Source organism: Ovis aries, chromosome 1 (genome assembly GCF_016772045.2).
Source record: "Ovis aries strain OAR_USU_Benz2616 breed Rambouillet chromosome 1, ARS-UI_Ramb_v3.0, whole genome shotgun sequence".
In the NCBI taxonomy this organism is placed as follows: domain Eukaryota; kingdom Metazoa; phylum Chordata; class Mammalia; order Artiodactyla; family Bovidae; genus Ovis; species Ovis aries.
In genome coordinates, this window is record NC_056054.1 from 94,498,986 (window position 1) to 94,513,608 (window position 14,623).

Here is a 14,623-nt window from a genome sequence, read left to right on the forward strand (position 1 = left end):
CTCAAAGCTGTGGTTTTTCCAGTAATCACATATGGATGTGAGAGTTGGACTATAAAGAAAGTTGAGCGGCAAAGAACTGATGCTTTTGAACTGTGGTGTTGGAGAAGACTTTTAAGAGTCCCTTGGACTGCAAGGAGATCCAACTAGTCCATCCTAAAGGAGATCAGTCCTGAATATTCATTGGAAGGACTAATGCTGAAGCTGAAACTCCAATCCTTTGGCCACCTGATGTGAAGAACTGCCTCATTTGAAAGGACCCTGATCCTGGGAAGGATTGAAGGTGGGAGGAGAAGGGGATGACAGAGGATGAGATGGTTGGATGGCATCACCAACTCGATGGACATGAATGAGTAAACTCTGGGAGTTGGTGATGGACAGGGAACTGGTGTGCTGCAGTCCATGGGGTCACAAAGAGTCGGACAGGACTGAGTGACTGAACTGACTAGAGTGCTTACCCATCTCATGACCAGCTCCGCCTTCTTGCAGATGATTAACTTTTCAGATTCCTCAATGGTTTCTCTTAGCTTTCAGGTTAAAACCTTCATTCCTTTAAATGATTTTTTTACGCCTTGTACAGTCTTGCCCTTCCTGAGTGTCCCTTGTCTAATACCTGCCCGCCTCCCTGAGCAGGGGCACCCCATGCTCAGCTGTACCAAGGGCTGTACTTCCCTCCATACTCTGTTGTGCTATTGAGCCATTCTCCCTCTGAATGGAGTGCTTTGCTGTCCTCTGTGCTCAAATGCATCTCCTGGCACCTACTGCTGGCTTATACCTTGACACTCCATTCATTCTGCAAATACTGAGTATCTACCATGTACCAGATACTATTTTCAGGTAAACAGCAGTGAGCAAGACCCTACTAGATTCCTGCTGTTCTATATTAAATCATCTATAGGACTTGCTGTATATACATTGTATATAATGATCTTTATGCTTGTTTTATTTTTTCTGCCCCGCTAGATTGTGAGCTCCTTGAAGAGAGGAAATGATCTTTGTGTCTGGCTTAGTATCTTACATGTGAAAGGAGACTTTTAGGGAGTTTTCCTGGTGACCCAGGGGTTAAGACTCCACGCTTCCACTGCACGGTATATGGGTTTGATCTCTGATTGGGGAACTGAGACCACGCATGCTGTGTGGTATGGCCAGAAAAGAAAACAAGTAGACTTTCAGTAAACTTATAGTGAACTATTGTAAATTTAGGGAAAGTGAGTAAATATTTTATTGATTGAATGACTTTGCAGCCTTGACAGCTAGTGTATCCCTTACCTGTGGCCATTGCTTGAAAGTGGGTTGAAAGAATACAGAAAACTAAAATTAGGAAACATTTTACCCTTAAACATCTTATGCTCAACAATGGGGAAGTCAAGTGACTTGTTTATTTGTACTCATTGAATTTCTGCTCTTGGTTTCTTAAGCTTAATTCTTATTTCTATGTGTACCTGGAACTTGAAGATAAGAGTGAGTCTTTGAAGTTTGCTTATTTCCCCTTATTCCTGGAAGACACACACGTTTCCCTGTATTTTTGCTAGATTTCACTTGTGTTTCTTCCAGAGTACGTCATCACCGTTGCTTCGAGTAGTGTGGGCTCGAATCATATTGGATGAAGCTCACAATGTTAAGAATCCCCGGGTACAGACTTCCATGGCCGTGTGTAAGCTCCAGGCCCAAGCCCGTTGGGCTGTCACAGGAACCCCCATTCAGAACAACTTGTTGGACATGTATTCGCTGCTGAAGTGAGTAGACTCTTTGAGATGAGGTAGATGTGAGCCCTGTCAGTAACCCTTCCTGGTTATTTCATGTCTCGTCTCAGCCGTGTGCACACCAGATTAGCGTGTGTAGCAGGTGAGAAATCTGTCACCATGTAAAGGACAGGGGAATTAATATCTATGAGAATATAACATGTTGATTGACTGGCTGATACAGGACTTTCATGACATGCAGTCCTTCTATGTGGAAGAATACAGGACCAGTTAAAGGAAACAGAAGTCACTTTCTTCAGTCCTAGTAATGTTCTGAGCTACTTTTGCTTGAAAACATGTGGCCTGAGGTCAGGGCTACAATTTATTTCAAGCAAATAGAAAAGAATGCTGATTTTTAAATATTTGCTTTTATTTAAGTCAGCTCATGAGAGGATATAGAACTTCTGTATTAGCCTTTGAACCTTTAGGAATGAATTCTAGCTATTGGTTATATGTCCTATTGTGATGATATAGACAAATTTAATGGGAAAGGGCACATTTTTATAATGTGGTTTTATGATGTGGTTATTGATTTGGATCGTTTTGCTCTGTCTAGCAGAGCTTTGCTATGAAATTGACTTTTAACACTGATTGGGATGACATGTAAAACCTAATTTGCTTTTCATCTTATGTCTGTCTTTGACTCTCTCCTCCATCCTCCCATGCTTCTTTCCTGTTCTCTAATGAAAAAGATTTCTCCGTTGTTCTCCATTTGATGAGTTTAATCTGTGGAAGAGTCAAGTAGACAATGGCTCAAAGAAAGGAGGAGAACGGTTAAACATCTTAACCAGGAGCCTTTTGCTGAGGAGAACAAAGGACCAGCTGGACTCCACCGGCAAGCCCTTGGTAATCCCAGGGACACTTGTCCCTGGGTGGATGTGGGGGTGGTCAGGAAGGAGGGGGACCACGGCCTGACTCTGCTTGCACTGCCATGGCCTTTGCTTCAGGAGCCTCTGAGTCTCCCATGTTCCTACACAGAGGCCCTTGCGTTGCTGTCCTGCCCCCGGGGTCATAGCTGGCCTGTTTTGTGGTGTGTTAGTACTCTTGCCTGGAAAATCCCATGGATGGAGGAGCCTGGTGGGCTGCAGTCCATGGGGTCGCAACTGAGAGACTTCACTTTCATTTTTCACTTTCGTGCATTGGAGAAGGAAATGGCAACCCACTCCAGTGTTCTTACCTGGAGAATCCCAGGGACGGCGGAGCCTGGTGGACTGCCATCTATGGGGTCGCACAGAGTCGGACACGACTGAAGTGACTTAGCAGCGGCAGCAGCAGCGGAGCCATTCTGCTTTCAGGGGAGGGCGGGAGCTGCCGCCCAAGGGTTGATTAGATTTCCAGTGTGAGCTCTGGGGGACGTGCTCTGTAATATTCAGTTAATTTGTAGAACTTCATTGCAGCTACTTTTTGTCTTTTACTCTTCCAGGTGGTGCTGCCCCAGCGTAAATTTCAGTTGCACCATTTAAAACTCTCTGAAGATGAAGAGACTGTTTATAGTGTCCTTTTTGCAAGATCAAGGTATGTGCTGTGAAGAAGCACCTTCTCACAGCTGTAGTTTTATTCTTGTTTGTGCTTGGGATTGAATCAAGGTTTTTCTAACTGCAATTATGGTATTGTTGACAAGCTGAATATCTGTGTTCCTTTTTAAAAAAGCTCCCTTGTTCTCTCACCTCGGCCGCAGCTCACCTTTGTCTCTGTTCACTAGCTGTCTTGCATAGGAGGTCTAGGGTATGCACACTGTCACCAGGTCTTTCTGGTCGTTGTGGGGCTGTATTAGGAAAGTATTGGCCAACCTAGTACATCTCTTTGACCTTTGACCTGTTATCCAGCCTCCCACCAGAGCTTTTAAGAAGCTGTTCATCAAACCTTCCAAAGTGATTTTTTTCTCTTTGTAGATCTTATATTTATTAATAAACATTTTAATATTAATCTTAACTAATTAATAATGTATTACTGTTACATATTATTAAATTGATATAGAATATAATACTAATATTTTATAGTATCAATAAGCTTGTTAATATTTATTACTCATTTTTAAATGGCTTAGTTTTTAAAGTAATTATTTTTATTACCTTTGGCCAGTGCTTGCTGTGAGCCTGCCTTCATTTAACAAGTCCGCTTTTCCACTGCTTTTTAAGTTAACTTATTTTCGGCTGTGGTGGGTCTTCGTTGTTGAACGTAGGCTTTCTCTAATTGGAGCAGTCGGGAGCTGCTCTTCCTTGCGGTGCACTGGCTTCTTATTTCGGTGGCGTCTCTGTTGCAGAGCACGGGCTCACGGGCTAAAGCGTGCCGGCCCAGTAGTTGGGGCACACAGGCTTGGTTGCCCCGCTGCATGTGGGATCTTCCCAGAGCAGGGACTGAACCCGTGTTCCCTGCATTGGCAGGTGGGTCCTTAACCACTGGACCACCAGGGAGATCCAGCAAGTCCACTTTAACAATTTTTCAAGGTCCTACCACTATCGCAGTTCAGCAGTGACCATGGTAAACCTGTTTGGTCTTAGTGACCGTTATATGTACATTTTGTTTCTTGATGAGGCAGGTTGGCTCTGCAGTACTATCTAAAAAGACATGAAAGTGGGAGCAACCAGTCTGGAAGAAGCCCTGGCAACCCATTCGATAGAGGTGAGCAGTGGGACACTTCTGCATAGAGACTCATGAAAGTGTGGGTACAGATTTGGTAAACTTACAGAAATGGGCGGGGCAGGGGTGGTCATGAATTCTTGATAGCAGAGACTTGACCTTAGATTGGAACCTCAAACTAAAGTAAAAAATAATCTGCAAGCACCAGACCTGGTGATGTAAGCTTGTTTTTAGTTATTTCCAAAATCTGTTTTATTAAAATGCAGATACAATAGGTCTGTAGAGAAAATGAGTATTTCGTTTTTCTTCATTAGTAGAGAAGTGAGTTACAACTGTGTTATTGAACCTCAGATCAAAGAAGGTTTCAAATCTCATTTAGTTCAGGGTTCTTCCCCATGTTTCTGTTTTAAACATTGTACTATTTGCTGTGTCTGTTTTCCTTCTCGGAAGTGGCCCAGGAGTTTGGGTCCAGCGGGCCTGGGCCCTCCATGGCAGCCACCTGGGCGACCTCCAGCACCGTCCACATACTGTCACAGCTGCTGAGGCTCCGCCAGTGCTGCTGCCACCTGTCTCTGCTGAAGTCGGTAAGCAGAGGGCCTGTGTGGGGCCCTGAGGGGCTGCGGAGAGGGCCGCCTCAGTGTCCTGTAGCTGGGCTCAAGCAAGATGGGATTTGAGGGTATTTTGTATGTTGGTGGGGCAGCAAAGAGGAGACTGCTTATTTTACTGTATTTTAATCGTTAGTGATCTTGAGATAATTCCCATGATGTTGAGAACAGTTTTTATTATTTATTTTATTTTTTAAGATAGCTTTATTTTAGAATAGAAAATAGTACCTCATTAAAAAGGAAACCATTTGTGAATACTTTGGAATTTTAGGGTGTCATAAAGCTAATAAGTCTAGTTATGAAAACTCAAGTATTTATACAATTGGAAAAGTTGTCTGTACAATGGATAGAGACACATTCATAATTAAGAATATGTTACAGGCAGAACACTCTGACATAAATTGGAATGTTTTTGAATTTGTTCTCTAGAGTAATGGAAATAAGAGCAAAAATAAACAAATGGGACCTAATTAAACTTAAAACGTTTTGCAAAGCAAAAGAAACCGTAAACAAAATGAAAAGACAACCTATGGACTGGGAGAAAATATTTGCAAACAATGCCACTGACTAGGGATTAATTTCCAAAACACACAAATAACTCATAAGGTAATATCAAAAAGCCAAACAATCCAGTCAAAAAATGGGCAGAAGATCCACATAGACATTTCTCCAAAGAAGACATACAGATGACCAACAGATGCATTGAAAGATGCGCAATATTTCTAATTATTAGAGAAATGCAAATCAAAACCACAGTGAGGTACCGCCTTATACTGCTCAGAATGGCTGTCATTAAAAAGTCTACAAATAATGCCGGAGATGGTGTGGAGAGAAAGGAGCCATTCTACCCTGTTGGTGAGAATGTAAGTCGGTGCAGCCACTATGGAACATAGCATGGAGGTTCCTTCAGTTCAGTTCAGCTACCACACCATCCAGCAATTGCACTCCTGGGCACATGCCAGAGAAAACTACTTCAAAGACGTACATGCACCCCAGTGTCCATAGCAACACTGTTTACAGTAGCCAAGGTGTAGAGGCAACCTAAATGTCCATCAACAGAATAATGGAGAAAAAAGATGTGGTGTGTATACATATATATATGTACAAATATGCATACGTACATACATACATACAATGAAATGTTAGTAAAAAAAGAATGAAATAATGCCATTTGCAGCAACATGGATGGACCTAGAGAGTTCATATTAAGTAAGAGAAAGACAACTGCAATCCAAAAAGATGATATGGATGAACTTATTTACAAAGCAGAAATAGTCTCACAGACATAGAAAACAAAGGTACAGTTACCAAAGGGGATAGCAGAGGGCGAGGAGGGAGAATAAATTAGGAGTCTGAGGTTAACATATTCATACTGCTATACATTGAAGAGGTAACAACAAGGACCTACTATATAGCACAGGGAACTAAACCCAGTATCTTATAATATCCTATGATGGAAAAGAACCTGAAAAAGAATATATATGTATATAAAACTGAATCACTTTGCTGTATGCTCAAAACTAACAGAACTTTGTAAATTAACTACAGGCGGCCAGGAAATGGTCAGGGTTGCTCCCCAGGGCTGTGGGGTTCAGACCCCAAAGTATCGCTGTCCAGTTCTCGGGCCGGGGCTCCACGGAGGATGCCCGTGGGGTGGCCCTGCGGAAGCTCGGCCTCCTGAAGGAGAACTTATGATGGAGCGCGAGCGGGCGCCGGGGAAGGCAGGGTGGCCTGGTGCGTAGAGCCAAAAATGGATGCGCACATGCGCACAGCGCAGCTGCAAATCCCCAACTGGGTACCCGATTGACGACTAGAGATGAGGGCCTGGGAGTCAGTAGACGAGCTAACCCCCTCCATTCTGCATCCGAGCTGGGACATCCTTCCATGTGAGAGGGTCCGCACCACATCTTGTCTTCCCTTTTCCAAGAGCTCAGAGAATAACCTTGAAAACCTACAGGTTTCTATGATTTGTAAATGCCATATGTTTTTTGGATCTAGGAGGAAGGGGATTTAGGTCTGATTTTTTTTTTTTTTTTTTTTTTGCTGTTGTTGAGTCTCTGATCTAACCTTTAATCCTCGAATGCATGAGAGGAAAGCCAGTGTAGATGTTATACTCATTTCCCTAAGAAAGGGAACTTCCCCTTCTTTTCAAGAAAGTAAAGACATGCTTGTTCAATTTTCATAGTGTCTTAAAGTGCTGTTTTGGTCTTTTGTTAGTTTTTTTAAAGGTGAAAGTATGTTAGCCTGAGATATGCCTTTGTTTCTTGATAAAATTTGGTTTGCCCAGGTTTTTTTTTTTTTTTTTAATTGAAAATTAAAGCCTTTAGAGTATGATTTGCTGTAATGTTGAGTTATGAGAATGGACTGTAAGGGTTCAGTTTGGAAAAGGGGGTAATTTTAAGAAAGTCATATCAAAGTACAGAGTCTTTGTTACTGGGAGATATGTGTATGGTCATGTATTGTGTATATACGTGTGCATAATGTATGTTTATAGGGACATATATACAGATATCAGAGAAGGTGATGGCACCCCACTCCAGTACTCTTGCCTGGAAAATCCCATGGACAGAGGAGCCTGGTGGGCTGCAGTCCATGGGGTCGTGAAGAGTCGGACACGACTGAGCGACTTCCCTTTCCCTTTCCCTTTCAATGAAAAAAGGAGAAATGTGTTACTTTTTTTCCTCCTTGGCAGTTAAAATTTATATTATTTTCTCCTTGGTTATCAATGATTCTTTTCTTTATACTCTTTTGAACTTTTCCAGATTTTTTATAATATGCATATATCATTTTTACAAACAGAAAAAAAAAAAACTACTTAGTACTTGAAAATTTTTTTTATTTAAAAAGTTTTTATTGAAATATTTTTTTGAGGCATTGAAGTAATGTGTCTCTTTTTTTTTTGGTAGTACTGTAAATTATGTCTTGATTATTAATAGATTAATTAGCTATTTTTCTAGCCGGGGCAAATAGCATAATCTTGTAGTCTATCTGGCAATTTTCTAAAAAGTTCCACTTTGGTTTAGTTTTGATCTAGTGAGAAAAACTTGTAAGACTTCATTTTAATCTGGGTTTACTCACGGGGGTACTGATGGTAAATTACAAAACATTTTGCCACGTGCAGTGTTGAACAGTCAGCACTTTGCAAGTCCCAAGGCTTGCTGCCTCAGTCGCCCATTTGCTGTGTCCCCTGTCTAATTCTGCTCAGGCCCTAGATCCGACGGAGCTGAAGAGTGAAGGTCTGGCCCTCTCCCTGGAGGAACAGCTCAGTGCTTTGACCTTGTCCGAATTCCACGACTCAGAACCGTCTGCCTCCGTTTCCCTTAATGGCAAATGCTTCAAGACGGAGCTTTTTGATGACAAGAGAGAGAGCACCAAGGTAGTATGATTACCTCTATTCTAGTAGAAGGACTTCAACTCCTCACATATTTCCCTGAGAGCGCTGTATTTGTCCAAGTGCGTCCAGCCATTTGATGGCAGAGCTGGAGCTACCAGATGTTAGCTGGTCAAATTCTCCCTCTAGTCCTGAATTCTGGTTTCATTTCATGAATAGAACTGAAGTGGGCTTTCAGAGAATGGCTTGGGCCCACGCCTCACATCAAGGCAGATTTCTGGCATGGATTCCTGGGGAAAGAGTCTGTCAGGTTTACACTGGCGATGGGGCCTGGGCAAGTGAGCAGTTTGTTTTGGGAAAACCGCAAAGACCTGAGCCTTGAGACAATGTCTTATGTCTGAGCGCCAATTGCTTTCCTTTGTTGAGAGGCTTCAATCTGCCAGGTTTGATTGTTACCAGCCTTCTGTCCTCATTAGTCACTCTGTTCCCACGGGAGCTGGAGAAGGGAATGGCAAACCACTTCAGTATTCTTGCCTTGAGAATCCCATGAACAGTATGAAAAGGCAAAAAGATAAGACACTGAGATGCTTTTGAACTGCGGTGTTGGAGATGACTCTTGAGAGTCCCTTGGACTGCAAGGAGATCCAACCAGTCCATTCTGAAGGAGATCAGTCCTGGGTATTCATTGGAAGGACTGATGCTAAAGCTGAAACTCCGATACTTTGGCCACCTCATGTGAAGAGTTGACTCATTGGAAAAGACCCTGATGCTGGGAGGGACTAGGGGCAGGAGAAGAAGGGGACGACAGAGGATGAGATGGCTGGATGGAATCACTGACTCGATGGATATGAGTTTGAGTGAACTCTGGGAGTGGGTGATGGGCAGGGAGTCCTTGTGTGCTGCGATTCATGGGGTCCCAAAGAGTTGGACACGACTGAGTAGCTGAACTGAACTTAGGAAGGAGGTCACTGCCGAGGGAATGGTGTTACTAAGAGTTACTTTTAATTAGAGTTTTAAAAATATTTACGTAGGTCTTCACCATCAGTAACTGATGGGAATGTGAAAAGGGCACCCTATGTTGCCAGATTTCAGGCCCTGGCACCCTCATTTAGCAGATGGGTTGAAACCTCACATTTTTAATAATCTGTGTTCTTCACAACTTGTCTGATACTCGGTTAATGATTCACAAGCCTTCTTAATGTGAGCCCATTAATCATAGTTCAAACCTCTTAAGGTGGTTTCACATAAGGAAGGGAGTTTGTTTGATAACACAAACCAAAACTCATACAGAATGTTATTAGAATTAGTCTACAGCTCACAGACCATAAATCCTGCTCTCCCACTGCGTTTTTTTTTTTCTTCAAAATACCTATGGCTAGGTTTTTTATGGCAATTCAAGAACTTTCTATAAGTTGTCAACTTTCTGATTTCTGATAACTTTCTCAAGTTGTCAGAACACCAGGCACTTCATGTACGTGCTTTTTAAATTCCTACTGATTCAAAATGGTACAGTCCTGTGACCGTCTTCCTGCCCAGTCATGTTCAGATTGGAACGCAGCCTCACGTGGGGGCCTCTACAGGTTACCACTAACGTCACGACAGCATTAGAGGGGAAGAGCTAAGCACATCTCTGTTGTTCTGGCTCAGCTCCTTTTACCCGTGAGGAAGCTGAACTCTTCCCTAGGAGTTTCAGGGTGATCTAGCCCTGTGATGGCAAAGTAGGAACACTGTTCACCTCCTGGTTACTAGTCTAATGCTCTTCCTCCTCTACCACTCTGGAGAGGAACTCTAGGCCTCTTAGAAACTTTAGAAAGGTCATTCACCTTAGCAGTCAGGAAGAATGAACTCAGTCGCTCTTTGAAGTCCTGCCCATGTGTTCTTACTGTCTGATCCTTCATTGACTTGAATGTGCCCTGAGCAGTTGTGGATAAATTGGATTTTCCAGGCAAAAGTACTGGAGTGGGATGCCATTGCCTTCTCCGAAATAGCCAGGGAGCTTGTTGCAAAGCTTGAGCAAGTGTTCCTCAATCTGAAAGGGTTTTCTTCAACACCATCTTCAGCAGGCCTCAGACTGGGTCAGGTTCTTTTACTTTCTCCTTCTGCAAATATCAGGATAGTATGTTCTGTGGTCCCGCAGTGTGCTGGGTGCTAAGGGTACAGATGAACCAGACACATGCCAGCTCTGCCTCTTTGGAGCATCTCTGGCCTTGAAAGCAAGAGATAACTAATAAGCAATTAGTATATAATTTTTTAAAAAGACCATGATAATAGAAAGAAAAGGTGTATAGTTAGTGGGCACCTTGGATTGGGGAGGACCTCCAAGAAATGACATTAAGCTGGCACCTAAGGCTGTTCTGAGCAGAGGGAATGGACAAAGATGAGACAAAGCACAGCTCAGTGGAGGGAGAATGTTGGTATCACCCAAGCATCATTTGGATGTAGTGAGGGATAAGGCTGGAGATGTGAGACGAAGTGGGAATCTGGGAGGTCATTGTAAGGAGCTTGGGCTTTATTCTCTGTGGGAGGCTACTGGAGGGTCTTCAGTCAGTGAAAGAAAATAAGAAACTGGCATTCTGGAAATAGTCCTCTGGCTGCAAAGAGGAGAGGGAACCAGAGAGGAGTAATACTTAAAGCTGAGAGGCCCTAGGGGAGACTGATTCTTTCATTCAGGGGAGAGAAAATGGAGAAAAGCAAATTTGCTTAAACCTACTTATGTTAATTCAACCTTTTTCCAGATTTCATCTCTGTTGGCAGAATTGGAGGCAGTCCGAAGAAATTCAGGGTCCCAAAAGAGGTAAGTTTGTTATTTCATTATCCAAATGTTGCTTGTAATTATGCAAGAAAGTTGGATATTGTGGATGGTTATAAGTCTTAGCTTTTTATATCAAGGACCTTGAGTCACACTCAGCAGAAAGTACTGAGGTTACAGCACAAATTCCCTATGATTTCTAATTAAAATATTTCTGACAGTGGTTGCAAAGGCAATCCTTGGAGGATCTAAGTAAACTGAGGATCTGAAAAGGTGTTTAAGAGCAGAGAAGAAGCATCTTAAACAAAGCAAGACAGTAACAGAGGGAGATGGAGGGAGAGGGGTGTGGTCAGACCGGGAGCCCCCACAGTGCTGGGCGTGTTCCTGAGCTAGGGGCGGCGCGTGCAGGAGGGTCAGTCATTGTTTGTTTTACTTTACTCTGTGTTACTCACTGCATTTGTAGATCAGAAAGATTTTGATCTAAACACGTACAATTCTAATTAAAGCACAGCATGGGGGGAACAGAGAAACCCTAGAGGCTTATGGTTCTGACTGGCAAGGGGAGAGGCCTGTCCTCCTTTTCTGCAGGAGGACAGACCTCCTCTAGATGAGAACTAGGCCCCCAGATAATCGGAGGCTGCAGCCGTCACTTTAGTTTCACCACCACTTTGTTCTGACTTTTAAGTTGCAGACTGGATATAGAAATAACTGGGAGCGTTATAATCTTATGTCACCTAAGTGTGTACCCTTAGGTATCAGAAGGCTTTCCTTCTTCCACATTTGATAACTGAATCGTATGGAAGCCCTGCAGATGAGTTTATTTCATCTGCATCGGTTTTCTGTTTTCTCCTCTCTTCCAGTGTCATTGTCTCGCAGTGGACCAGCATGCTGAAGGTTGCAGCCTTGCATCTTAAAAGATGTGGATTTACTTATGCCACCATCGATGGCTCTGTCAACCCTAAACAGAGAATGGACTTGGTAGAGGCATTTAACAGCCCCAGGGGCCCTCAGGTACGAGCTGATCACAACTGAGTTCTGTAATTAAGAGCAGACTGTTCCCGATTACACAGAAAATTTTAACATAGCTCATTTGAAAAGTATTCATAGCTTTGATCCCTCCAGGTATTTCTGATTCTTTTGACATTTATCAGGGGTACGTATCAAAGTGTGAAAATACTCTAAGAGAATAAAATACGAAGGTTAAAAAGACTAAGGACAGAACTGGTTAGGATCAAGAAACTTTGTGGAAAAGGCAAGCCTGGAAGGATGTGTGGGATCTTGATATGAGGAAAGATGCAGGGAAATGGGAGAACAGTCAGTTCAGTTCAGTTGCTCAGTCATGACTGACTGTTTGCGACCCAATGGACTGCAGCATGTCAGTCTTCCCTGTCCCTCACCAGCTCCTGGAACTTACTCAAACTCATGTCCGTTGAGTCAGTGATGCCATCCAACCATCTCATCCTCTGTCGTCCCCTTCTCCTCCCACCTTCAATCATTCCCAGCATCGGGGTCTTTTCCAATGAGTCAGCTCTTTGCATCAGGTGGCCAAAGTATTGGAGTTTCAGCTTCAACATCAGTCCTTCCAGTGAATATTCAGGACTGGTTTCCTTTAGGATGGACTGGTTGGATCTTCTTGCAGCCCAAGGAACTCTCAAGAGTCTTCTCCAACACCACAGTTCAAAAGCATCAATTCTTCGGTGGTCAGTTTTCTTTATAGTCCAACTCTCATATCTGTAAATGACTACTGGAAAAACCATAGCTTTGAGTAGATGGACCTGTGTTGGCAAAGTAATGTCTGCTTTTTGATATGCTGTCTAGGTTGGTCATAGCTTTTCTTCCAAGGAGCTAGCGTCTTTTAATTTCATGGCTGCAGTCACCATCAGCAGTGATTTTGGAGCCCCCAAAAATAAAGTCTCTCACTGTTTCCATCTATTTACCATGAAGTGATGGGAGACGATGCCATGATCTTAGTTTTCTGAATGTTGAGTTTTAAGTCAGTTTTTTCACTCTCCTCTCAAAGACATCTAGTTATGGATGATGGGAATTTAGGGCTTCCCTCATGGCTCAGTGGTAAAGAATCTCCTGCCAAGGAGGAGACTTGGGGTTGATCCCTGGGTGGGGAAGATCTTTTGGAGAAGGGAATGGCTACCCACTCCAGTATTCTTGCCTGGGAAATCCCATGGACAGAGGAGCCTGGTGGTCTACAGTCCACGGGGGTCACAAAGAGTCAGACATGACTGAGCGACCAAACCACAGCTGAGTGATCGGCAGGAGAGTCACGGCAGTGGTGGGGGACTGGCGGATTAGACAGTATCCGGTTGATGGAAAGTGTACTGCACTGACCAGCCCCAGCACTCTAAATGGCAGTATTCATATATTTGGCAGGCACGCAATTAATGTCTTGTGGTTGACTCACCAAAACAAGGTTAAATGAGAATCTTCTCAAAGGTGAGGCAAGGAAAATAGCATCTCAAAGTTTCGAAACAGTGCCTTTATGACTGCAGAAGGAAATTTGATAAGAACATGTTGCTTATTTGTATTGATCTTGGTATTGAACCTGTGACAGGAGGAGAGATGGCTTTATGAGACCGAATCTGTGTAAAGTGAATGGTGTGCTTCCTTTTGAAGGTTATGCTAATTTCTCTCTTGGCTGGAGGTGTCGGTCTAAACCTGACTGGAGGAAACCATCTTTTTCTTCTGGACATGCACTGGTAACAATTATGGGTTTTTCTTGAGTTGTCCCTGCATCGCAGGGAGACCAGAGGGGCAGTAAAACCTGACCTCATATGAGTGTGTTCCTTTCGTATTGTGGAGGTGCCTCTGTGCATACGTGTGTACAGATACAGATCAAAATGGTGTAGGCTGAGTTGATGGCCCTGTATTCCTGACCAAGGAAGGATTCAAATGACTGTTTAAAATAGTTTCTTCACTTTATTGTTAACCTGATGTCTGTTTCCATGGAAACTGGGAGTAGGGCTTTTTCTCATGGCTAAGAGCTACTTCACTCAACGAAGAGTTTTCTCTCTTCAAAACACCGTATCTCAGACATACTTGTTGAAGTCCAAGGAAATCTCAGCATTGGCAAAGAATGAGAACCATTACTCCTAAAGGAAAAGGCAAAGAAATTTTCTAATTATGTTAGATACATGCTTAACACGTAGCCTTGGACTCACCACTCATAGTGTCAACACCAGGAGCATAGCAGCGTCCTTCTTAGGTACGAAGCAAATGATTCGTGTGTTGCTAGGAGAAAGTATCATAATCTGTCCCAGTTTTGCTTTTTCAATGATGCCAGTTAGGGATTGCTGCTCCAGGCACCGTTGCCAGGGATTGTCATTTGTTCTCCAGGCAGCCAGATGGGCACAGACAGGCCCACCTGTTGCTGTCTTCCTGGAGAATGTGTTTAGGTCTTACTTGGGACCCCTCCCACCCCCATACATGAGGAAAGCAGAATTGGAATCATGCTGGCTTCTGAATTGGAGAAATGTTATTCAAGTTTTTAAAGAGGTGAGATGAGAAACTAGTTTGGAATTGAAAAGGAGAATCTAGAAAGAAGGAAACAAATTAAGTCTCCTTATTTGAATCATAGAAAGTTAAAAGTTGAAGAAGGCGTTAGAGA

At 43.1% G+C, this 14,623-nt stretch overlaps 1 protein-coding gene across 1 annotated transcript in view; it reads left to right on the plus strand.

Annotated features, from left to right (window-relative positions):
• TTF2 (transcription termination factor 2) overlaps positions 1-14,623 on the plus strand; it is a 50,653-nt gene that overhangs the window by 31,346 nt on the left and 4,684 nt on the right. Inside the window, exons 13-21 of the mRNA XM_004002377.5 lie at positions 1,552-1,733; positions 2,432-2,585; positions 3,163-3,254; positions 4,279-4,361; positions 4,770-4,903; positions 8,130-8,300; positions 10,991-11,049; positions 11,865-12,015; positions 13,633-13,715. Coding sequence (XP_004002426.5) covers positions 1,552-1,733; positions 2,432-2,585; positions 3,163-3,254; positions 4,279-4,361; positions 4,770-4,903; positions 8,130-8,300; positions 10,991-11,049; positions 11,865-12,015; positions 13,633-13,715 — 1,109 coding nt within the window. The remainder of the gene's footprint in view (positions 1-1,551; positions 1,734-2,431; positions 2,586-3,162; positions 3,255-4,278; positions 4,362-4,769; positions 4,904-8,129; positions 8,301-10,990; positions 11,050-11,864; positions 12,016-13,632; positions 13,716-14,623) is intronic.